The following is a 26829-nucleotide window of genomic DNA, read 5'->3' on the forward strand; positions in this document are numbered from 1 at the left end:
ACGGAGCTCCGGCGGCGGTCCCGGGCACCTCCCCCATATAATGCTGCCGCTCCGCTCGGCCGTGGCCTCTCAGCTTCTCGCGGCCGACGGGAGACGGCGCTCACCTTTGGCGGCAGCGTGGCCATGACTCGGCGCCTGAGCCCCGCCAGCTAGTGCCGGGAAGCCGCTGAGCTGCCTCGCCTCGGACAGACTGAGCTGGCTTTGACTCCGCGGCTTTATCCTCCAGCCACCTTCCTTCCAGCCGCTGCTCTTCCCCGCTCGGCCTGCATAACCTCTGCTCGGGGGTAGACGACACTTTCCCGACCGTGTGTGCATAAAGCCCGACGACTTTCCTGCCCCTCTCTTCCCCGCAACCGCACCTTCCCCGCCTCCTCCTCTGGCGCCGGGCGGACCCGCAGCCCTTCTCCGCCGTCGTCCCTGCCAGCATCCCGCCGAGGATGCGGCTGTCGCTGCTGAGCCCGTTGCTCCTTCTCTCCTTCGGCTGCAGCTCAGGGGCCGCGGAGCTCTCGGCCTCCCGAGCCAAGTGCCCGACCCGCTGCGATGTCTCCAAGTGCCCCAGCCCCAGCTGTCCCAGCGGATACGTCCCCGACCGCTGCAACTGCTGCCTCATCTGCGCCGCGGGTGAGGGGGACTCCTGCGGCCGCAAGGAAGACCCACCCTGCGGGGACAGCCTCGACTGCCGCTACCCCATGGGCAAGCGCTTCGCTAAGGGGGTCTGTCAGTGCAAGCTCAGCGCCCCGGTATGCGGCAGCGACGGGCGAACCTACGATAACATCTGCCAGCTGAAGGCGGTGAGCCGCAAGGCGCTGCAGCACGGCCTGCCCGGTATCGCCCAGGTCCAGAAGGGAGCCTGCGAATCGGGTAGGAGCATGGTGGGGGCTGCCCATAGGGCAGAGGGCGGCGGGTGGACAGCGCAGGGGCGAGCCGGGGTCCAGCCTGAGGAAAGTCACTGTTTTCAGTGACCTGGGAAGACTGGGTGGCTCCGGGGACTTTTGAGAGGCTACGAGGTCGAGGCACCTCACCCGGCTGCTAGCGATCGCTTTGGTGCGGGGAAGGGGTGGCAGGGCTTTTCTAAACGGCAAAAAACTTATTGATCTGGAGGCGTCGGACAGAGGTTCGGGAAGGTTACCCCTCCGTAGTGAGGGTGTGAATGATTCGACGTCATGCATGTCACTGCTGAGGCACTCCCATGAGCAGGAGGAGATGGCACTTGAGAGCATGGAAGCGAGCTCGGTGGAGGGTGTTGGGCTGGCAGGGCAGGGGTCACCTCCTCAGCTGTTACCCCTTGACCAGCTTGCTCTCCTCCTGCCAGCTGCTGTGTTTGTTTCATAAGGTGGGCACTCACGGCATCACCTGCTCAGGCTGAGCTGCAGAGCCGTGGTGCCAGGACCTGAGCAGGCAGAGCCAGGACCTGGCGATGTTTCAGCTCTAGGGACTTCCCCGGTGGTGGGTGGGAGGTCAGCTGGATTCACCTGACAGGCAGCTCTGGGCAGAAAATGCCTCTGAAAGCCATATAGTTGAAACAATAAAGAAGAGGAACCAACTAGTATATGAAATATATAGATAATCTTTTGCATGTTTTGTTTTCATTCACAGTAATGTTGGTGATCTTGTGGAGTTTAAAGTGGGAGAAACTGCCTGTGAACTATCGATACAGTTTAAAATATTGACACTCAGGGTTAGCAAATGGTCTGTTTGCAGTAATGTACTAAGGCTCAGATATTGTGGTATGCTATGTCAACTTCAGGCTTGATGGTTTAATCTCAGAAAGTTTCATAATCACTTAAGTTGGTAATTATTTTTTTTACTATTAAACTGGACCAATTTATAGAAGTTTCAATGCTGCTAATATCATTTGACATCGTTTCTGATATGTTATTTGAAGGATTTGCTTCTAATGTCTCTCTCTGGAAAGAAGTTATTAATGAAGTAATGGAGTTTTAAATCGTACAGTCCTGTTTTCCATTATGTCAGGTGAACCACTATCCTGTTTATGCACAGACAGGAAACTTTCAAAATTATTGGGGATGGTGCTGGGTGGGGGGGGATGCGCCAGAAGGAAAAGGGCTACAGTTGTAGCCTTTCTGTGAATAGGGAACCTTTCATATATCCTGCTCTTAAGGAGAAGTAATATGTGACCTAGAGAGGGAAGAGGTCAAATGATATTTCTAGAGTTCCTTTAGGAGTATTTTATCAGAGCCAAGAATTGCTCCAGATGCCAGTCTGGAGCTGCAATGATCAGTCTCTCTAGTATTTTGCAGTTGTAAAGTGCCATTTGCCTGTTCCTTTTCACATCAGTATCCATTAGCTCCAGTACTCCTAATACTTGGTTGGAACTGATCCATGTGAAATAATCAGAATGTTTAACCAAGATGAGGATGATAACCTGCATCTAAGGGCTTACTGAGTGCTTGGGGTTCGGTATATATGACATTTTCTTTAGGAGTCTTCCTGAATCTACTGTTAATAGGCTTAGGAATTTGGAGCTATGAGGTAGTGGTAACTGTTTGAGTGTTAACTTTATTTTGGCTTTATTTTTTGTCTCAGAAAACCTCAGCTTAGATAAAGCATCTGGTTCTCTGTTAAGTTTTAATTTTGTTGTTGTTGTTGTTGAATTCTACAGCTGCACAAACTGAAACTCAAAGAATCCGAAGTGCCTTGCCCAAGGTCAGAGTGAGTTGATGGTTGAGCCAGGAATAGAACTCAATTATGATGGGGCTTTGGGGGGGGGGGGGTATGTGCTTTGTTTTTTTTTAATAGTAACATGCAATGGCTGTAATGAGAGGTTTAGAAATAAATCAGCAGTTTAAAATTACTGTCAAGTTTCTCTCTTTTCCCTGTTCTTGAAAGAAATCTGGCCTCAGCTGACTCAGAGTTTGAAGGGCTAAGCTAGTTATAAATTAAAACCAGTTTTACCATACATATATTAAAACAATCTTAGATAACAGTAGCCTTATATAGTGTGACCTAGGCCATTTTCAGAACATGAGATGAGCCTGAGGAGCAGCTTTTGGGAATGTCTGCTCCTGTCCTTTTGCAGTTGCTTATGTTGATACTAAGTTAGGTTCTGGTTCTGATAAAGATAGGTGGAGAAAACTTAGCTGTGGATTCCTGATGACAAGCCTGGTGAATACGAAGTAGTGTAGCAAAGAACAGTAGAGGGTGCAGAAAGGAAGGAAGGAAACAGGTGAATGATAATTCCAAAATTGACAGAATTTAAACTAGTTTTTCCTTGTTGAAGACCTGGATTAGCTTGAAGAACCCCATACCAAATGAAAAATTGGAATACTAAAGGGGTTGTGTACTGCATGGAGATACAGGAACTTTATCATTGATGTTCTTCAGTATGCCTATGCCCTGAAAACTGTTACTCGTATAGTAAGCCTGATGCACCTGAGGAGACCCATGGACTTTTCTGAGATACAAATAGGAGCAGTCTGCAGAACTCCTAGGCAGATTTAAACTATAGTCTACCAGGACGATATTTTCCCCCTCTTCCAACACTAGATACCTTTGCATACAGGGGTTTTCTGAAGCAGATAGTGTTTTCTTGCTTTCTGTCAACCTACTGTGAGAAAGATGAGCTGTTACAGGCTTGTGTGTAAGTAATGGCATAAACGTAGAGAAGACAACCCCCTCTTACAGAGCCCTGTTTCTCACTGCAGCAAACTTAAGTGTGAACAATGCTACATCTCAATCTAAGTGTCTCACTCCTCATTCAAAAGATTCACCAGGTGACCTGTAATCTATACCCAGCCAATTTGTCAGGCCCTTTCTTGCAGAAAGGGCTGTTTATGACCTCTCAGTACATTTGTATTTTCTCACCTAGGATGCAGAAGCAAAAATTTATTTTGTTTTTAAAGGAAGGATGCTATTTTCTCATCACAATAAGAAAAAAAATAGACACTTGATTAGAAAACCTTTGAGGAAGAAGTTCCAGCAAACAAGTACATTTGCAGGGTTCTGCCTGAGAATGTCTGTCCTGTGAATTTTTTCATTGAGTCACTCAGAATGAGGTCATGATCTAAAGCCTTGCCCATGTCAATCAAACCTCTGTAAGATATGAGCCTAAACATTCAATTTCCTAAAATAAACTTTTGAAATACAGTTAATGCAAGAATAGAGTCATTGCACATAGTTCTATGTGGGATGTTTGGAGTGTGTAACTGTACATAACCTTGAAAATACAGAGGAAGAGCAGAGCATATCATTACTTACATGTCTGAGAAGTTATCCCATAAAGAGATACTGAATTCTCCTGCTGGTTTTAGTGTCCTCAAAGCCTTACAGCTGACACCAGCTGCATTTAGGGAAAAGAACTGCAGGGTTTTGGCTGGAAACACAATCTCCAGTCACATTTCTTTACTGTTTGTTTTTCTTATGTCTGAGTTTGTTTTGATTTCCTGCAGGTGAGGATGAATATTATAGAGTATTTGGTAAATATTCAGAGAGTAGTACTTCACTGCTTTGAGTAGCATGGCTAACAGAAAAGAGAAGTTCTCACTGTGTCTTCTGATGAGAGTCACTGGGGAAGGAGGAACAACCAGCATCTGAAGTCAGTGAGGTGTGTGTGATGGGAGGCTTGTGCCAATCTGTCTTCTACTGGCTGTTGTGATTGCTGCACTGCACACAAGAGCCACTTTGGTGTTGGTTCACCAAATTGCTTTCATCTGTGCACGGGAGACATCCATTGTATAAACAAGTTGTCTGAACTATAATGTGCCATTGAACTCACCAAGGCTTTATGGTCAGTGCACAGCTATGCAACTTGATCTTAATGCTGAATTCATCAGAAAAGCTGCCCATGAACCTATGTTTCCAGCAGATATTTCTGTTTTTTAAGCAGAGACATTATAATCTTTTACTTGTCTTTCATTTCTTTCCATGAAAGCGCAGTAGGGACAGTGTTTATCCCTGGTGATCAGATCTGCTAGGTTGCAGTCCTCCCTTAGACATAATAATTTTGCTGAACACACAGATCTTTTCTGAAGCTGCTTTTAAAAGGGGAGCAAGGGACATACTTACCAGAAGGAGTTTCCCAGGCTCACAAAATCTTAATGTGTATAAAATTGTGGATTTTAATACAATGTATTGCCTTTAAGAAAGTATTGAATGTGAGGTGATTTAATACTACAGTGAATAAGCTGGCAGATATTCAGAAACTTTGTCTTCTGCAAATGTAAATGCTTTACTGTCCACAGTGGGAGTGTAGCAATTAATTTCTACTGAATGTTTTTCAGTTCTCTTTGTTCTAGGCTAACTACAAATTAGTTGGAGTTGCTTCTGATTTACAGAAGTGTTAATGAGATTGGAGTGGGTCTATTGTCTCTGAAAAAAAAATAAATACAACACTATTAAATGAACTCATAGCTTGGAGAGGACACTACTATGTAGGAAAAGTCTTAAGCTGATAATGAGGATACTCCTACCTAACAGACACTCAGCTTTAGCCATGAAAATCCAATGTAGTAGAAGCCCATAGAACTGGAAATGTAAGATCTGATGTTACAAAAATGGATGAGCATCTTTAACTCCAGTTTATGCACTTACATCCAAGTCTCTGTTGGAGTGCTCTGTGAGAGGAACTGGAGAGCTTCTGAAGATCTAATGATTTAAATGATTTAAATGATAGGATGGGAGTTCAGATCTGCTGAAAATGTGGTTGATTTTTGGCTGTGGAGCAGATTGAGTAAGAAATATGTGGACAGCTACAGACTCACACAGTACACAGTTGTTTTGGTTTCAAGGTGGTTGCAGCACCTTTGATATTTTTGGTTATACAACAGATAGTTGCATTAAATGATGGCTCTCTTCCAAGATAAATTGGCTTTGATTAGTGTGAGATGATGTTGAACATACACTAATACCATGGAAAATAATGAATGTTATTGAGAGACCTTTGAAAAAATATATGGCAAGTATCAGTAGGTCAATAGGTCAAAGCACACAAAGCTGCTGTAAACTTGGATCTTTTACATTCAGAGTCCAGCAGAGGTCTGAGAGCTGCCTGAAACTCTGAATGACAGCAAGAGGATCTTGGGCTGGGGGTGGGAGAATCAAGAAAGACAAATACATGGTTTTAATTTTAGTAAGAAAAGTAGCAGCAGCTACTGTCTTCCAACTAATGCAAATTACAGGATAGATTGAAGGTCTGACATAAACCCTGACTCTACTACTACAGTTAAAACACTTGTTTTCTGGGTGACAACACAATGTTGTGGGGCCCAAGCTACTTGGCTCGAGTCCAGTTTAAATTTTGACTAAATTGCCTGAACAGTTTGAATTCCAACTACAGTGAAAGAATGGCTTTCCTGAGCTGGAATCAGACCTTGTTCTTTGGAAATTTCACAGGGTTGGAGATTAAACCAATCGTGCCGTACCTTTGGTATTTAGGGTATGCAATCTGTCTTTTCGCAGCTGGAATTGCTGCTGCTATGTGGGTTTTCGTTCGTAAGAGTTGCTTAAGAACCATCATTGCAATATTGTCCTCAATACTGGTGTATATCATGGTGCATGGTGCAGTAGTGTTTCATACAGAGATAAAAAACTTGGTTGGTAATTACACTCCCAGTTTTAATTTGGAAAATTATACCATTCCATCGTATTTTGGGCTGACTCCACCTGATTTTAGTAACAGTAGCATTTCATCTCTCAATCTTTTAGTGGGTGTTGTTAATTTCTCTCATATATTGGTGAGGAGTAACACAAAAACCACAGTAATGAGATTGAGTATGCCTTTTCGGAGGCCGAGAGTTGCTGTTCGGAGAGTGAGAGCTGCTCCTCGTACAGAGAGCACCCCCACTCCTGCCTCCCCAGCCGCTTTTCGCCCCCCCTCACGCAAGGGCACAACTCAGATAAGGCCGGCCAGCATCGCCAGTGTTTCTGCTTCAGCTCCAGTTGCTGTGTCTACTCCCACAGACACTGCTGCTGCTCAGAAAGCAAGCCCTGCTGCTGCCACTGCTGCAGATGCCTCTTAATGTTAAATGTTACTTCAATCTCCAGTTTCTCAGGCTACAATTCCTCTCCCTAAAAGTATATTGATAACTTCTGATGAAAACCAGCAGTTTAAAAATTGCACACTAAACATTACTAATAGTACTATCATTTCAGTTCCCTTAAGTAGGGCTGCATCTGTGAGTAAATGATACTTTGCTGTTAATATTCCAGGTCCACAGTTCAAGCTCCTGTGATGTCTTGTAATGTGATTAAAGGTTCCTATCACTACCAGCTTTCAGAAAATGATTCAAAACAGATTAGTTTCTATGAAGACATCTCAGCTTCATAAGTCAGTTTTCACCAGTATTTACTCTTCAGCAGACACAAATAAGAAGAGCTTGTGTATAATCAGACCTTCAGATACACCTGTCTTATAAAGGTTTCATATGTGTTATTCTTGATCCTCCTTTGTTTCAAGTTTCCACTTATGGTGCAGATTTGGATTCACCTTCAATTTTGAGTATTCTTGTCTTCTGACCCCGGCAGAGAGCTTCTGGACTTTGGCTTCAGACTGAGAAAGGCTTTCAGTATGGTTTGGAAAGAAGTTTCAGTATGATAGGGAAAGAAGACAATCTTTGCTTCAGTTTTACAGTCTCCTCTCTGCATTGCTACATTTTTTTTTTTTTTTTTTTTTTATTCTCTGCATTGTTATGTTAATCCGCTACCTTTTTCAGAGTTTTTCTCTCTGAATGCCCTAAATCTCACCTGGAAAACCACTGCCACTTATGCTTCCTTGGTGGCTCTTCAGGTGTGGTGCAGAACTGAGTTCTTTAACAGGCATCCTTCTCTGCTTTTGCTCATGTGTAATTCTGGGACAATTTGGCATGGGCAGAACAGTTCAGCACTCGGCAGATTCAAAAGAATTTAGTTGCCCTGACTCACATAGAGCTATGCTGATTTACACCAACTGACAGCCTGCAGTCATCATGCTTTTCCTCTGCTCCCCAATTCTATCCTAGTTCATCAGCTGAGGCTCTAGCCAGATGTCTTTCATAGATGTATAGTCATTTCTATTAAGATAAATGTGACAATAATGTGATATCCCATCAGTGAACAGTGATGTGAGTGCAAGGACTCAAAATCATGTTAATAGACCTCAAAGGATACAACTGCATTATCAGGCAAGCTGCTTGTGAACTGAAAGTAAAATAAATCTTCAGTGACCCAGTAAGCAAAATTAGTAACAGTATGTTGTGCTTAAATATGACTGTCTTCTGTTATTCCAGTTTGCAGTGTCTCTTAAACTAGTAAACAAGCATATTTAATTAGAGAGATTTTACAGAGTCCATGAGAATATGCATAACAATAATAGACCAAATCCAGTCCTGCCAAGTTGTGCCTTCAGTTTATACTGCATCATATAAATTGAGCTTGCTAAATGTAAGCATGATTCCTTTCCCCTCAAAAGTAAATCCCATGTCCAGTAACAGGAAAAAGAACTCACAGAGTCCTATGGAGTAATGCCTAATTGTCTTGATCTGGTCTCATCAGTATTTTCTGCCTTGGTACCTAATGTTGGGTCCATTCCATAAGTTCCTGTCTTTGCTTCAAGTATTTGATTACTGTGGTAATGTAAGGCTTTCACATTGTGACTTTGTAGGTCCTGTAACACTTTATTGTGAAAGCTTTCTGAGAGACTGTAGAACTATAACATCTAGTTTATGATGGCTCCTACCTACTTTTCTTGCAGGTACAAGCTAATTTATCTTGGAAGACTTGGGTAACAAGCAGCTGATGAAAGAAAAGTGCATACTTCCAAAAGACAGAATGTATATCTGGACCCACTGTATGTGGGTATAGGAATAGGCAAATCTAGAATCCTTAAAATTATATGTTGACTTGGTATGCAAGAACTACTCTGGAGTTCACCATGAACTGAACTTAAGAGCAAATCATGATAGCGCAAAGCATCATTTGTGAAGAGCTGATACATTTAAGAAATTAGAATTTAGAGCCTCTTCCTCCTGTCTAAAAGGCACAAAAATAATTAAATTTCCTGAAATAAATAGTGTGCTGTTGCATCAGATTTGAAAAAAGCCCAAAATGTTATTGCTGTATCTGATTACAACTCATCTACTCCCTTCTCTACATCCCACTGTTAATTTTAGCCTATCAGGCTGCAGACACCAAAGTTTTCTATTTGAATGTAGTGATATGTTCCCTAGAATATGTTTAGCATAGATGGTGATATGCCCCCATGTGCTTGGGATTGCAGATAAATGCATTCTCTCACAAGCAGTATTATTACTTTGTGATGTTACGATGTTAGAATACAGGATATTGTGACATTAGAAGCCAGGTTGCTTTTTTCTCTCCCTTCAAAGATCTAAGATCTAATTCTACAGAATTAGATTCAGAATTCACAAATGTTTGGTATAGTGCTGTTAAACATAGCATTACATGGGTTGTTTTTTTTTTCAAAGTGCTTAGTATTTGGTAATCTAGTACTATGCCCAGCTGCTTGTGACAGAGTAAATGTGAATTTCTAAACCTTATAGGTGCGAAGGTTATAATTTACAGCAGGTTTATAATGTGCCTACTTCAAAAAAATTCTAACTGATATTCTAAATGCAGTTCCCAAATGCTGCAGAGATATTACTTGGCACTTGTTAGACCACATCTAGAACACTGCATCCAGTTTTGGATTCTTTGCTACAAGAAAGACACTGACAAAGTGGAGTGAGTTCTGGAGAGAGTCATGATGATGGCTGAGGGGGTTGGACATATCTTCTATGAGAAGCTGAGGGAACTGGGTTTGTTCAGCCTGGAGAAGAGAGCTTCAGGAGGTCTCAACAGCCTTTCTGTACTCATGAGGAAGTTATCAGGAAGATGGAGCAAGCTCTTTACAGTAGTGCATAGTGGGAGAACTATGGGAATGAGTTGAAATACGAGTTTCAACAAGAGAGATTCAGATGTAACAAAACCTTTTATCTCATGGAGAACAGTGAAGGAGGGGGGCAAGTTGCCCAGAGAGTTTTTGGAGTCTCCATCCTTGGAGGTTTGCAAGTCCCAGCTGGACAGAACCTTTGAATGATGTGGTTTGCCTTTGTTGCTGACTGGACTTTGAGCAGAACACTGAACTAGAGACCTTCTGAGGTCCCTTCCAGCCTGAATTATCCTGTAGCCCTGTGCATTTTGGAGAATTATTGGTAGCTGTCCTGAGAAAAATACTCCAGACAAGACTTGTAGACTTCTTAGAAAGTATGAGAACTTACAGGCATGTGATGCTGATGTTTTCTGAAAATCAAGCAAAATGCTGGGTAAGTTTTAAATGTTCTTAATAACATTGATTCTTTTTCCAATACTTGTTTGGAAGTTATCCTAGCAGGAAAAACAGATCAATGCAAAGCATATTTGTGTCACCTAATGGGTAAAAAAGTGTATTGTCTTACTAACATATCCAATTCTTTCTGCTAGTATAGGTCACCTGCAGTCCAGCAGCCCAAGATACAAATTCAACTTCATAGCAGATGTGGTGGAAAAGATTGCACCTGCAGTTGTGCACATTGAACTTTTCCTCAGGTAACACTTTCAGTGCTTTGTGTTTTAATTGAATTGTTTAACAAAAGTCTAAAAAGATTTTCTAATGTACTAACTTCTGTTCTGAATTCTTGAAATTCTTAAAAGACTGAAAAACATAACAGCACTGTCATTTAGCCAGAGAGCTACCTATTTAGGTGTTTTGTACACCTAAGTGGGTGTACAAAAAAAATTGTTTTGTTGCTGTTTAGATCTATTTTATTGATCTGTTTATCTTTGGATGTCTCTTCAGCCTTCACTGTATTTTTCTTTTTGGATTATGTTTGTTATCTCAGTTTAAAAAAAAACAAAACGCCAGAAGGTAACCTGGAAAAACATAGCTCCTTGTTGCTTATTCCACTTCCAATAAAAAGTGCTTTTATTTTCATAGGGTGAACATTAAGAGGTAGCATGTTGACCCGATGTAACCTATCTAAACGTACAAATTATATGATACCAAAAAAATGAACTAAATTTGCTGACAAAAGCATACCAATGTTCAGTGTACTGAAGCTGGAGCTGAGGTGGCAAGTTTAACATCAAATGCTCAAAACAGTCTGGGAGGCAGGTTTGACACTGAGTGCTCAAACCTATTTGCTGTCAGAATAAATTACTGCAAATGTAGCAGTACCTGAATACCTTTGTGCTTGGAGCACTCTAATTTTTAATATGTTTTTAAAAATTTTGCAGAATTTTTATAGGCTTTTTTAATATACAAAATCGAGATAATCAGATTTTCTTAGACATAGCTTTGTCCACAGGGTGAGTGGTGTTTTGAGAGAATGTTAAAGTTGAAGATATTTAAGATCTTTGCATTTGTAGTTAAGATTGGTTGTTCTTTTCCTATAAATAAATATTTCTCCAGCAGCCTGCTGGGTGCTAATTGTGATACTGCCTTCAGCCTGGGACTGGCTCCAATCCCTTACTGATGAATAGCCCAGAACTTTCAAACAATTTCCTAATAAGGGCCACATTTTTAAAGAAAGAAGAGTATGAAGACCTTTTCTCATCTACTGCCCAGGCGCTCTTTCTGTTACCCTAAGAAATCTAAGGTCATTATGACAATTGTTCATAAAAAAGTCATAATACATTAAACAGTTTATAAGGTTTTTTAAGTGCCTATATTCCAGCAAATGTGGTTTCCCACCAAGTTTTACCTATTGTTAATGTTTTAATTTTTTTTCTTTCTCATTCCCAGTCTTTTCAGTTTCCAGATATGTTTTTTTTTGCCAGCCTACACTTGGGCTTCATGGGATGTCACCTCTTCCTTTACTGCCCTGTCCAGCTGTAGGGTTGCTGCTTCTTCCCTTTTTCCCATTAGAAGACCAGTCTATTTGTCAGCCCTACTATTTCCTGTCTTTTTTGTACTGTATAGAAGCAGCAGCTGGTGGGATCAGATGGGCTTGTCCTCCTGCCCTTCTTTGTCACCTGTCCTCTTTGCAAGAAAGTCTATGAAGATAGAATTATAAACCAAAGGAAAAGGGTGCTGCAGGTTGCAGCATCTCCCTGGCTGACTAAAGGCAGCCACAAGTTTCAGAAAAGGATCCCTTCTTTTTAATTTTTTTTTAAAGTTATTTCTCAGGGTGAAAGGTGGTAAATTATTTCTTATGTAATCCTCTTTAAGTTCTCTTATGATTCACTTGCTTTTTCTACAGGCATCCTCTCTTTGGTCGAAACATTCCACTTTCCAGTGGATCTGGGTTTATTATGTCTGATTCTGGTTTAATTGTGACCAATGCCCACGTGGTATCAAGCACTAATGCTATATCTGGGAGACAGCAATTGAAAGTTCAGCTACAGAATGGAGATACCTATGAAGCAACTATCAGAGACATTGACAAGAAATCTGACATTGCAACAATAAAGATTCACCCTAAGGTGAGTGGCTTAAAAGATGAATGGATTAACTTGGGAACCTTATTTCAGTTGCTTTGGGCACAGATTAGCATGAATATATGTTTAGGGAATCCTTGGAAATGTAGCTGTGGAAAATAATGTACTGAACAAACCATTTCTGTAGGTCTGGAAATTTTATGTATTTTAGAATTAAATTCCTTTGTCTTCTGTGCTAGGAACTGCTAAAACAAATGGGAAAAGAAAAAAATAAAAAGGCTCATATTCTTCTCTCTTTACCAGAAGACCCAGGCTGTTTGGCTAATACCTCTAGCTTTGTGCCGATACATGGACTTCAAAGTAGTACATGGTATAAGGAAAGTGGAATACTGGTCTGTAGCTGGTTTGTAAGCTGTTTCTAGCAGGAGAAGGGAACAAGCTGATGGGAAATGGGGAAATTGGTTTCAGAATCTTGCTGGTGTTCTTTTCTAGATGAAATTGAAAGGTGCTGCTGCTGGCAATCTCTTCCTGAGGACACTTTGAAGCAGTAACACCCTGCTGTATACTGATTTTACCTGGCAGAAGTCTTTGGTATATGCTGATGCATGGCTCCTTAATTAATGTAATGGAAAACATATGTTCCTTACTTCTTGCTAGTTTTTGATCTTTCCACTCTTGTTATTTTCAGGTATACATTTATGCTTCTCTTTCTTTCTTTCTTTCTTTCTTTCTGTGCTTATTTAAGAAAAAACTACCAGTATTGTTACTGGGACACTCAGCTGATCTGAGGCCAGGAGAATTTGTGGTGGCAATTGGAAGCCCGTTTGCCTTACAGAATACTGTGACAACAGGTATTGTCAGCACTGCTCAGCGAGATGGCAAAGAACTGGGCCTGAGGGACTCAGATATGGATTATGTTCAGACAGATGCTATTATCAATGTAAGTATGAGCTTCGCAGTCATGGGACCTTGAAATCTCCACCTATTCATCAGGGAAGTGTGTGCTCTGAAAGATGAATCTACTGAATAAAAGCAGCTTTGTTTAGAATCAGTGATAGGCTCTTCTTTTCACAAAAGACTATGCAGTGTCTGTGAGTTGTGTCCAGGCATTAGTAGAGAAATGCCCACTTTGAGGCTGCCTGTGAAAATACTGCATGTGACAGACCCTTCTCACTCTGTAGATCTTCTCAGTAATACAGAGTTGCATAGACCAGCAGTAGATGAACACATTCCATTCTCTGCTTGTTCAGCTGATCTGGCCAAGCAAGCTGTGGAATAGAATCATAGAATCATAGAATTGGCTGGGTTGGAAGGGACCTCAGAGATCATCGAGTCCGACCCTTGAACCACCCTTGCGGTTGCTAGACTATGGCACTAAGTGCCACATTCAGTCTCTTTTTAAATATCTCCAGGGATGGAGAATCCACTACTTCAGTGGGCAGCCCATTCCAATGTCTGATCACCCTCTCAGTAAAGAAATTTTTTCTAATATCTAACCTAAACTTCTCCTGGCACAACTTAAGACCATGCCCTCTTGTCTTGTTGAAAGTCATCTGGGAAAAGAGACCAACCCCCACCCGGCTACAACCTCCTTTCAGGTAGTTGTAGAGAGCAATGAGGTCTCCCCTGAGCCGCCTCTTCTTCAGGCTGAACAGCCCCAGCTCCCTCAGCCTCTCCTCAGAGGGTCTGTGCTCGAGTCCTTACACCATCCTGGTTGCCCTCCTTTGGACCCGCTCCAGGACCTCGATATCTTTCTTAAACTGAGGGGCCCAGAACTGGACACAGTACTCGAGGTGTGGCCTCACCAGCGCTGAGTACAGGAGCAGAATCACTTCCTTGGACCTGCTGGCCACGCTGTTCCTGATACAGGCCAGGATGCCATTGGCTTTCTTGGCCACCTGGGCACACTGCTGGCTCATGTTCAGCTTCCTGTCAATTCAGACTCCCAGGTCCCTTTCTGCCTGGCTGCTCTCCAACCACTCTTCCCAGCCTGTAGCGCTGCATGGGGTTGTTGTGGCCAAAGTGCAGGACCTGGCACTTGGTCGTGTTGAACCTCATCCCGTTGGAATCAGCCCAACTCTTCAGTCTGTCCAGGTCCCTCTGCAGAGCCCTCCTGCCTTCCAGTTGATCGACACTCCCCCCCAGCTTAGTGTCATCTGCGAATTTGCTGATGATGGACTCAATCCCCTCATCTAAATCATCAGTAAAGATATTGAACAGAACTGGGCCCAACACTGATCCCTGGGGGACACCATCTCCATGCCTTAGAACCAGATTGAGTAGTCCAGTTGATAATATCTGCTTTGATTTAATGACAAAGTACCCGGATAGGAGCTGAAGAGAGGATTGAGGTTTTTGTTGTTTTCTTGCCTTTACACACCACATGCCACAAATAAAAATCTAGATGTAAAATAACATGACGTTTGACATATAATTTTGAGTTAAGGGTCCTAGCAGGTTGTGTAGAAATACTTAAAAATAATATGCCTTCAGAGCAGCTTGGAGGGATCCCAACAGCTCAAGTCCATAATGATTCTAAAATCACGACTGAGGTAGGAAATTGCTGGAACTTTTACAGTGTAAATCTGTTATACACTGAAAGGAAAATATTTTCAGAATCTATTTGTTGGGCCTCAGTATCAAATTTGACATAAGAAGTCATAACAGTGTTTTACACACATGCTTCACAACTATTTATGATCACAGACTTGTTGAGAGAAATTGTATGGGAAAAAAAAGATAGTTATCTTTGAGCTAAGATATGATATAAAAATGAGCTTTTTCGAAAAAGCTTCTGTATGATCCAGGAGCTGAACCTCTTAAGGCATTTAACAGAAATTACTTTCTTCAATTGTAGAGTAGGAAAAGTTATGCAGAATTGATTACTTGGGAGCACGCAATGCATTGGTGGCAGAGACAGAATTAGACCATGGGGTTGTCGACTTCATGCCTGTATGCATTCCTCAAGATCAAACTGCTTCCTTGTATATATTTAGGCATTCACTGCCCTCAAAAGCTGTTGAGCAAGTTTAGGTAAGGATAGCAGAGTGTATCGGGTAATGCTAGACCAAATGAGATAGTGATAGAGGAGGTAAGGAAAATTACAATGTATTTGAATTGCTTTGCCATCTGAGACCAAAAAGCATGAAGATAATCCTTGGCATAGGAATGCTTTGAGTTTAGCTAATTCAGTAGTTTTCTCCTAAGAATGGGAGGAGTTTGAGAGTTGGTCTATTCAGAGCATTCCTGTGGCTCAGCCAAGACTTCTCTGCAGGAATGTGCATGAAGCTGCCTCCTGAGAAATGCTAGAGCAGCAGGAACATGGGCAGGAGAAAACAGGGCCATACGTTCCTACATGGAGCTATACTGCATGTGCTGAAATTCTTTTATTATCATATTCTTCAAGCAGAGCACAAGTGAGTGTAAGATAATATGCTGAGAAAGGTTGAATACTCACTACCTTGGCTCCTTTGTGTCAGTCAGACACAAAATGAAGTGTGTAGCCTCTGAGCACTGAAAAGGTACAATGTAAGAAAGGGATCTCCATTTACTCAATGTCTGTTTTGTTCTTCTGAGAATCTATAAGGTTTGCCCAGTGCTATCAAAGTGTAAACAGTTTATATGGCTCACATTGCTGTCATGCATTACTTAGCTTTTGTTTATTTTGAGTGGTAAGTTGCTGCTCTTGGCTGGTCAGTACACCTACTTTAAAATTCTGGCCTTGCTCAAAACCAAACTTTTTGAGCCAACAAGAAGATGAACAAGGAACTTCTCCAACTTCTATTTCCTGTAGTCCTGTTGCATGTTTCCTTTGAAGGCTATTAGGTATTTTGCAATTTCAGACTGCTCAGAGGTGCTACATGCCCACCCTAGAGAGAGTTGTATGTCTGTTATTACTAAATCAGTGCTGACTTACTGTGCATCTCAGAGCAATTTGCTGTGATTTAACACCTACAGCTCTGTGCTCTTCTCTGGTGGAGAATGGGACTGACAGCATTAGAAAGCAAAGTGATGCATAAAACTACTGAAGTACTGTGCATGCATCGCACTGAATTATAACCTTAAATGAGCAATTTCAAAACCTTGTTCTCAGAGTTTTTAGAACAATCAAAATACCCTTTTTAACTCTTTAATGGCTCTTCTTGAATGTAGTATTTGGAGTGCTGCTCCTAACTTTCTGAAAAGGAAAAAAAGAAGTGTGAACAGGAAGGGTGAGACCTACCTGCAATCTTTTGTGATCAATATCATATCCTTCAGTACTGCCTAAGAAGACATCTACTCTCTTTCTTTTACTTACAAACAAAATGCTGTTTGAAACTAAAATTGCATTTCCTATAGTGAAGCACCAATTTATTGTTCCTTTATGTCAATTTTACAGTATGGCAACTCTGGAGGACCTCTAGTTAACCTGGTAAGTCCATGGGACTTGGCTTTTTTGTTGTTTTTTTAGTTTTATTTCAAGAGCTAGTTTGAAATACATCAGAGATCAGGTTTTTTAGAAGTTTCATTGGTCATACCAGCTGTCAGTCATTCAAGGTAATAGCAGGCAGCTACCCTGGAGCTAATACAAAATGTGAAAATTAGGTCTCAGTTCAAGCATTTCCCCTGGGAACAGAAGAAATTTTACATGGCAGTGATGAAAATGGGATCTGGTAGGAACAGCTATGCTTGTTCACATTATGAAACCTGGGATGCTCAGCAAAAATGGGACCTGATTAATCTTCATAGCTGATTGTGAAATAGAATGCTTTGAAACAGCACTAGTTTTGCAGATTGGTGAATTGTGTGTGTGGTGGTAGCAGTGATTCCACTGCCTGCCCAGAGGAGGGAATCTTTGCCAAGTGGTGAGATGGACCTTGAATGAACAAACTGTACTGTAATCTCTCTGGCCATCACAGTTAAATGCAGAAGGGACTGTGAATCAGAGCCCAGATCCTCCCTTATAAGTACTGTTTATTTCTTGAGTGATTACAACACTCTAAAATTTCTTACACCAGCTTTTAACATGCAATGCTAGGCAGTGAGCTGAGCCCTGTCACTTAGGAGCAATTAATTGTGTGCTGTCTCTCAATAGGATGGTGAAGTTATTGGGATTAACACCTTGAAGGTCACAGCTGGAATTTCTTTCGCTATTCCTTCAGACCGCATCACTCAGTTTCTTACAGAGTCTCATGACAAACAGAGTAAAGGTAAGGCAAGGAACAGTGACATCTTCCAGTTATTTTCCTGGTGTGTTGGTGGAGTGTCAAAAGGCACAGGTCTGGGATCCTGTTACTGAAAGGAGCAGCATTATTTTACAGTATAGAACACCATAGACTTAGGAGATAGAAAACAGCTTCACAGAAGTGGTAGAGACATTTTATTACTCAAGCCCCCAAAGAATAGACAGTATCTGTATAAATCTGGGAAAAAGGGGCCCTGAGGACAGTGAGGACACAGATGAGTCAGTACAGTCTCAAGTGGTCTTGAGAGCAGCTGGTGACTTGTTCAAGGACTCTTACCCTTCTTTTTCATATATTGTCCATACAAAAAGGACATTAAGGTGTACTCTGGAGAGTAACATAAAAACTTTTAAAACACTTGTCCAGAGATGGACTGTAGTGGGTGCACTACTGAATTGATGATCTTTATTTGCCATGGTCATCTCTGTCAGTGGTATATAATTGGATATTGTGATGGACCCTCAGACCTTGGTAGAAATAAAACTATGTTCTAAGTGCAAAAGAAATACAGGGGCAAGGATGGCAGAGGCAGAAAAGAAGAAAGGCTTCTGCACTGAAGATCATATAAATCTAAATATACCAGGAACTGTCAAGTGCAGTACTCTGGACTTGTTTCATGTTCCTGCCTAATACCTGGAATGCTATACAAAGTGTCATTATGTGTGCTGGACAGCCAAAGGTGATTTAGTCATGCTTCATAAAGGTGAAACCTTCCTTTTTCTTTTGCTTGCCAATTCATCAGTCCACACCTGCTTATCTTGTATCATGACTGTTGGCTGCTCCTTCTCTTGAATCTTTATATGGATTGTGTTTTACTGCAGTCATCCAGTTGCTGATGCCAGGGTTTACCTGCACCATTGCCCTTTCAGTGTTCTCTCAGAGAGTGTTAATTCAGAAACTTGCCTTAGTCAGAGGTTTTAAAGTTATGCACCTGCTCATATGTTTGTTTTCCTGAATTCCCCATATTTTTTTCACTTGTTGATTTGGGAGAGGAAAGTTGACTGGAAGAGTTGTTAATTTGGTGCTGAAAAGTACATTTCAAAGTAGCTGGCATAGTTTTGTTTCAGACAGCAAGTCAAAAAACCTACTTATTCAGCCAGGTTACTAATCTTCGTTGGCTGCTGAGAGAAGCAGGACTAATGCTATTCAGAACCAACTATTCGTCTCAAACCAGGGAGGCAGGATAGATATGGCTGTAGAGGCATAAACCCAAGCCTGGTGCAGAAAGCCTAACATCTGCCAGGGGGTTCCTGGTACCTGGGGCTGGAAAATCAGGGAGGGCTGGAGATGCCACCACTGAAATCAGCCACCTTGCTCCATCAGGCACCTTTGCTTCCAGAGAATGATGAACTCACTGAGTTCAGCTAGAGGGCCTAGCTTTGACTATGGAACCCTAATTAAAAAATAAAATTTAAAAAAAAAAGAGAGATTCAAGTTTATCTTGTGATTGTAACGTAATGTCTGCTTTTTAAAAATACTTAACTGTCCCCTTATCAAAGGAAAGGTTTCAGCGTGACCATTGTTGCTTGGCATAATCTGGCCACAGTCAATTTTAAATTTTTTTTTTTCTTCTCTGAAGTACCTCTTGTACTTCTGCTGCAGGCAGAAGAAATTATTTGAAGCCCTTGATGCACAGAAAAATTTCTAGGAGATATTTTCACCATATTTGGGACTTAGTTTGCATTTTTTAGGCCTCTGGTAATAGCTTTCAGGTTATTTGAACAGACTTTATTTCTTGACAGAAGGAATTTATGTAAGAAGATTTTTTTATATATTTTTACTATGTTTTCTTCTAGTCAATTATGTTTCATTGGTTTCAGTGGGATCCACCCTTATGGTACAATTAGGTCATAGAATTAAGTTTAAGAGTATTACCATTTTGCTCTAAATATCATATTGCCTGAAGATGATAAAATTCCCTTAGGAAACTGCTCTTTCCAAATTGACTGTGGCATATTGGAGATACTAAAATATTGTTCAATAAGTTTGGACATAGTCTTTTAAATCTGAGTTGGTCATATAAATACCAGTTTTTAATCTGGCCTGGTGTTTACAAAAACAAAATGTAGTTTCAGTGTGTCTCTCTACTATGGCCTGCTCCAGCCTGAAGCTGCAATGATTTCACATTTGTTCATTATTTTTCCTACATATTAAGCTTCATTAAACTGCTGCTGGGACTTTACCTTGGTGATCCACTTCTATGATTTATGATCTGACTTTATTCCAGTTCCCTGAATTATTTTTCCTTCTGCCTCATGATTGCAGAAACTGTAGAATGACAGGTTTTGAGACTTTTAATTCACAGAGCAGATGCTGTGTGACAGTGGTAGTTCCAGGTGCCACATACTATTCTGACGATGTAATTACATAACATCAAACTGCAACCTTTGGGATGATAAGACACAAGTGCTTTGCTGTGCATATTCAGTCTCTGCTGATACTTCTAATAAACTGGACAATTAATTATATTCCCTCAAATCATTGTTGATGAGAAGGGTTTTTTCTGTGTGTAAGATGTTAGATTGGGTTAAATTTGAAAGGAATAGACTGACAGAATTTAAGACCTGCAATTTCTTTACCTTCATTCTGACATATGAAATGGCTGGGGGGTGAGAAGGGAAGGAATGTAGACTGCTGAAAAAAGAACCATAGCTCATAGGTGTTACTTGTACTTTATTCAGTAACCTTTTACTGTGACTGTATAAACTGCCCTCTGCAGTGTGTCAGACTTACTCTGGAGAGAGGGCAGAGAGCATTTTCATGCATGATCAGGGGTGAAATAGTACCCCAAATTGCACAAAGATGATGGTGGAATGAGAGCTTTAGTTGTAAAGAAGTCCATATTGCCAGATACTTTTTTGTCCCCAAAGCCTTATTTTTAAATGCATCATTACCCATTAGGGAAATACTTCTCCTTTAGGATAAGCAGCATTTATGCTTTGGTTTTTCATTCTAGCTCAGTCTTCTTGCTGCTTTGTTTCCTCTAGATCAATATCTTTTGTCCCTTCCTTTCAATTTTCTTTCATGTAAATATTCCTAACTCAGCCCCCAAAGTATCCTTTGTGCTTCTGCCTCTTTCTGACTCACAGAGGCACTGACCAGCAGCAAAATGCATACAGGTTAATGCATACAGTCACCAGAGTCTCTCATGTATGTGTGTCATGAAGACAACTTCTTAATTTAACTGTCCAAACTAAAGTGATGAGGATTATTTTCAGGTGGGAAATTTATAAAGTTTGGATGTTTTTTAAAAGTGAAAGCTTAAATTCATTTCGTGTAAGCTAGAGAAGCACTGTGAGAGCACCATGACCATGAGTTCATGGTCATGCCCAAGTGTGACTTTAATTCTGAGTAATTTTATTTCTTCACATCACTCTTACTGCAGCTGATTTTGATGTCGTTAGAAGGTGTAAAATTACTCATAAGGCAGTAAATCCAGTTTAGTAGTTGTTGTTTTCACTGACACTAATGGGAATATTGGACATGTGTATGGTTCAGGAGTAATCCCTTTACTTGGGAGTATTTTTTCTTGGTAAGAAAAAGTATAAGGAGACTCTCTACATCTCCTTTTTAATTTTTTCCCTCACATGAGAACATGGAGGAGCTTAAATAAATTGTGAAGTAGTTATGCTGGAACAAGTAAGGAGAAATGTTTCACACTTACTAACTACAGAAGCACTCACTTCAGGAAGTCATCAAACTGCATTTTTTTCATAAGACAGCTGTGCAGTATCATAGCTACTAAAAGCCAACTGGAGAAACGCAGTGCTGTTCCTAAAGGAGTGAAGTTTCACCACTTAAAATTCTCTAGAGTCCTGGCTAATGTCTATGGAGTTTTTAAAACCTGCTTTTCATTCTTTGGGACAGGAACAATAAGAATCAGTGTGAGTCTTCTGGTTGTCCTTTCTCTGAAATGTGGAAATGTTAATTTCTTTAAATCCCATTTCAACATTTTAATGAAAACATCATATGATTCCATTGCCTTGATCATTTTCAGGTGAAATGGTGGTTTAAAAATTTTCCATTTGCTGAAGCAATGTGATACTAGACCACAGATATTTTCCTGAGTTTCTTAAGGAAGACTTTTATGGAATGTAAATGCCTTTCTCCCTCTGCAGGGAGAGGGATTACCATTCTGTACACCAAGGCTAACCAGAATTAATAAATTACCTCATTGTAGACATCTATGAATTCTGTTTAGTTTTTTAAAAGCTGATACATCCTGTTTGAATTGACAGGTATTTTGGGTCATCAAAGTAGTTATTTTTGCAAGTGTTTGTCTAAATTTCTAAATATCCTCTGTGTTGTTTTCAGATGGAAAGAAACGTTTCATTGGCATCAGAATGCTGACAATAACACCTGCGTGAGTATCTTAGCAAGGTCATCCCTGTGATCATGGGTACAAAGTGTGGTCAGTAGTGGTTCAGAACTCATATCATTCAGCTTTCATTACAAACCTCTAGAAAATGCAGAATTGTGTGTTAACTTCTGTGAAGTCTGCAAACATTTTAATGATTTTGGTGAAATAAATGTTCTCTGGAAAATCATGGTCAGTCATACTCTAAATACAGGCAGTGGTGGATGCTTTGTTGATAGCTGAGGGAAATGAGGAAGAGCCTGAATAGTGGTTTTGGTGCTCGACAAAGATGTCTGGAGTTACGATAGGTTTTAGGTGACATTTAAGCAAGCTGCTGCTTTCAGGTGTCCATGAGTATTGGTGACAGAGCCTGAGTATTGGAGCCTGAGGCTCTGGCAGTAGTTTTATCAGCACCAGTGGAGGCCATATAATGTGGGATTTGGTGCTGTCCCATTAAATGGAAAAAAAGTGGTTTCTGAAGTGGAAAACTAAAGCCTCATGATTCCATGTTAACACAGCCAGAATATGGACACCCTCATCCAGTTCTTTACTGCCTTTTCTTTCTCATGTTGATTTGTGTCTTGCTGTTACCCAGGTATATTCTGGGATAACAAATGAGGGCTCTAATACTTGTGTTTATTTCCAGCAGTAGTCATGTTTCTAATGTGATAGCACTGAAAAATTATCCACAACAGTTTCCAGCTGGGGTTGTAGTAAAGCCATCCTTGTTTATGGAGTTACACTCTTGCAGTCCTCTCCAAAGGATCAGATCTTCAGCTGGAACAAATCAGGATAATGGCATTAGCATCACCACACCATCACCAATAGAGAGAAACTCAGATGTTTCTGTCCATAATTGTGAACACGATGTGAGATTTTACTGCTTTTTGGGGTGTCTAATGAAAAGCAGTATAAGATTTCTCCAGGCTTATTTTCAGGAAAAGACTCCTTCCCTTTGTGTGTTTGCTTTAGTCATGCAATTGTTAGCTTCTTCAGTACAAAATCAAATAAAGTCAACTTGTGTGAAGCCATTTTGGCTTACTTTCCATCTGAGGCACCCCATGTTTCCATGGCAGACAGCAGATAATCCATTATTAGTTTAAAACCCTTTCTTTCTAGGGATGGGTTCTAGAGATGAGTTCTCATCTCAGGTCACACAGACCTAAAATGATGTAATCTCAGAAACGAGAGGATGTTTTTAGATTCTCTATTTTGCAGCTGGTTCCTGTCTTCTTTCTTTAGAAAGAGATGCACAAATAATTCCTTAAAACTTGAGGAATCTGAAGTTTCCTTGTAAACTCTCACAATTCTGATCTGATGATTGAAGTTATCAAAACTATTTTTCTAGATAAAGAAAAATTAAGGAACAAAATCCTTAGCAAATTTCTGTCCCATCACCAGCATTAATTCTCTGGGAGAGGAATGTATCTCGTCCCTGTACAGAACCTAGGACAGAGAGTGCTACTGTCCCAGTGCTCTTCCCAGTGCCTCCAGGCTACTCCTACAAAAAGCAAAAGTCAGATTGCTCCAGAAGATGTTTGAGATCATTAAATACAGAATGCTTTGCACAAGTAGGTAGTTTTGACTCTTAAAATCTGTTACTTGTTTTAATCCAATTTTGAATTCTCTGCATTCTCATCACAAGAACATGGGGCAAATGGTTAATTGTTAATTCAGCTTTGGTGAAAAAACATTGAGAATAAATTAAAATTTTTTTTTTAATGCTGCTGCTTTTGTTGTGGAATCAAATGCTATATAATTATTTTCTTCTTATAGCTTGGTGGAAGAACTTAAACACACTAATGCTGACTTTCCTGATGTCAGAAGTGGAATTTATGTACATGAAGTTGTGCCAAACTCACCTTCTCACAGGTATGCAGAACACACTATCTTCTTCACCATAAATAATTCTAAAAACTAGTAGGTAACATTTCTATTTATATTCAAGTACTTCTTCATACCAGCCTCAGTATGTGTTTAAACAAATACAAGTATTGACTTTAGGTTTTAGAAAAAGTTTAAATTCTACTCACATCTACAGTATTGAAATACTTATATATCAGAATTTGACAATATGAAAAGCCTGCAGTTTTGCAAATTTAAAGAACACCTGAAATACAAGGTAACAAATTTTGTTTTCAAAAAGTATTTTGAATATTAATAAATAGAAACTTGGACTGAGTTAAATAAGAAACAGGATAGCATTCACATAAGGTACTGTCTGAGACAATGCTTTATCTTAGAGGAAGAGGCTGTTTTATAGAAAAGTTGGAAAATAAATACTTCCAAAAATTACTTTTCTGGATTATTAAGAAAATGCAAAGGCAATGAAAGCAGCTATTCTGTTACACTGACACACTTTGCTTGTCTTGAAATTCTGAGAGTGGTTTCATTTCAAATTATTGAGACATACTGGAGAGAAAAGCAATTGGAGTGGAGTAAGTCAGTCATGGGCAGTCTTTTCTGGTTCTCCTTTACTATGCTTTTGTGAAAGACAAAGACAGGCTACTTTAACTATCCCTGTGCTTTTGCTGTTTAGGATGACAATGCCCAATGAAATAATGAGAGACAGATTTTGCATTTAGCAAGTACTACAGATAATTCTTTCACAGGCAGAAGGGTGGAATTTCCTTTGATGGAAACTGAAATGAGTAAAAATCTGTCCCATCAGCCACATGGGATGGTGAAGAGTCTTTGTCCTTTTCCTCTGCATGGAGTGCATACTTGCTGCCTTTTTCTTCTTGCCTTTGCAGAGGAGGGATCCAAGATGGAGATATCATTGTTAAAGTCAATGGACGTCCTTTGATGACTTCCAGTGACCTGCAAGAGGCTGTGATGAATGAATCTCCTCTACTACTTGAAGTTCGAAGAGGAAATGATGACTTGTTATTTAACATTGAGCCTGAAGTTGTCATGTAAATAGAACTGAGAAAGCTCTCATCATAATTACACTCACTTATTCTGGAACACTAGATACCTCCTTTACAGCTACAGTAATTATACTTCCTGTTGACTAATGACAAGGTGGACTAACTTAATTGCCTGAGCCATTTATGTACATAGTAGATAGAATGAATTCAATTATGCCATTTATTAAAGATTTAACTTTCAAAGAAATTTAAGTACGGTGTTCTGGGGAGGGGGAGGAGAAAACCAAGTTTTGGGATCCACTTCCAGTTCCTGCGGGTTCAGAGCAGATTCAGTTCTGCATTTTGAGATACCAAAATGCTACTGGAAGTGAGGTAGCATGCTGAATAGGGAAATTATTCTGAAACTACAGTCACAGCTGCAGCAGAACTAAAGAATTGCAATGCACAATTGAGCTTTTTTTTATGTAACTTTTTCAATGTGAAACTAGTATTGGCAAAGCTTGTATTGGTTCTTAGTGCTCCTATGCTACACATCACTACAGGTAGATTAAATCTGTAAATATGGAAAGGAATAAAATGGTATCAGGCTATAGAGTGTTACACCTAGGTCATGCAATTTTGGAATACAGTAAATGATTCTTATAGAATTAATGCCTTATTATATGTAAATCAAAACGATGTGCTGAACAAAGTTACGTTTGAGAAAGTGCACAGTTTTTTAAGAATTTGATACAAATTAGTTTGGCATTTTACTAGTAAGCTTTGCTGTAAAATTGTTTACTACTACTTTTGGCTTGTACTTCCTATGTTTCTACTGTAAGGAGATTAAAGTTTACACAAATAATGTGTTGGTGTAAACCTCTTCTTCAACAAGACTGTCTTTCCTCCCTTTTCCTGCAGAATGGCTTAGACTCTCCCAAGGGAAAATTTTCTTGCAGAAAATTGGGCCCTGCTGTTATGAAAACCCTTTGCAACCCTACAGTATAATTATTCTGCCCTTATTTAGACTGTTTAGAAATGCTTTGCACACAAGTCATTTATTTACACTGTTGGGTTTTTTTTTCCACATTTATGAGTTGTACTTTGATGTCACTCAGAGCACATCTCATTGGGATCTTGTCCTCAATTGTGCCTCTTTGTGACCAGAAGCAGAGAACAAACACTATTAACCCTGTTTTGCAGCTAGAAAGTGTGAGACTCTATATTAATAAAGCTGGGACAGAAATTCCCAAGAGCTTAATTCAGATCCCTTAGGTACCCTAAGACACAGAACTATCTTATTTCTTAGCAAATATTCTTGGTGTTTCCAAAGAGACAGAGGAGTATCTCGATTTGGAGCATTTTCTACAGTAAGCAGGGCTTTCTAGTCTTGCTTCTTGTGTCTCTGTCTATCTCCTTTTGCATTAGAGGGTATCTTCCTGGCAGCTAGAACCTTCCCTTTAGTTTGCCATCATGCCAAAACTCTCTGGCTGTATCAAGGAAGAAATTTAGGAAGAAATTCTTTAGTGTGAGGATGGTGGGACACTGGCACAGATTGTCCAGGGAAGTTGTGGCTGCACCAGCCCTGGAAGTGCTCAAGGTCAGGCTGGATGGACCTTTGAACAACCTGATCTGATGGGAGGTGTTCCTGCCCATGCAGGGTTGGAACTAGATGACCTTCAAGGTCCCTTCCAAATGAAACCATTCTAACACTCTGTGATCAATTGACTTGATTGTGACAAGCCTTGCACCAGCAGGGTTTTACCATGGGTGTGCTGAATGAGCAGTCTGCTCATCATTGTTGCCTGGCTGTGACTGCAACTATACAGTTGAAAGGAGGATGGGATATGTTCCTCCTAAAAATGAATACTGTTTCTTTCCATCATCACCCTGTTGACCATATATTTAATAATGGTGTGACTGCCATGCTGTCACTAAAAGAGCAGCTGTTTTCACCCCTTCAAAAAAACAAAAAAAAAAGACACTCAGTAGGACCTGTTGAGTATTCCATATTCAGAGGGATCAGCAGAGTGATTAGATTCTCTTACTGGAA

The 26829-nt window shown here is 40.4% G+C and overlaps 1 protein-coding gene across 2 annotated transcripts; it reads left to right on the forward strand.

Moving 5' to 3' along the window:
* Positions 1–25627, forward strand: HTRA3 (HtrA serine peptidase 3). Of its 2 annotated transcripts, XM_008501878.2 has the most exons (9): positions 1–861; positions 10419–10518; positions 12171–12393; positions 13094–13288; positions 16727–16759; positions 17423–17537; positions 21885–21933; positions 23704–23799; positions 24681–25627. In XM_008501878.2, the coding sequence occupies exons 1-9, from the start codon at positions 438–440 to the stop codon at positions 24844–24846; spliced, it is 1401 nt and encodes a 466-aa protein (XP_008500100.2). In that variant the 5' UTR covers positions 1–437; the 3' UTR covers positions 24847–25627. The 2 variants fall into 2 exon arrangements, with proteins under 2 accessions (XP_008500100.2, XP_030306702.1); XM_030450842.1 differs by lacking the exon at positions 13094–13288.
* The last annotated feature ends 1202 nt before the right edge of the window (positions 25628–26829 follow it).

Source organism: Calypte anna, chromosome 4B (genome assembly GCF_003957555.1).
Source record: "Calypte anna isolate BGI_N300 chromosome 4B, bCalAnn1_v1.p, whole genome shotgun sequence".
Classification (NCBI taxonomy): domain Eukaryota; kingdom Metazoa; phylum Chordata; class Aves; order Apodiformes; family Trochilidae; genus Calypte; species Calypte anna.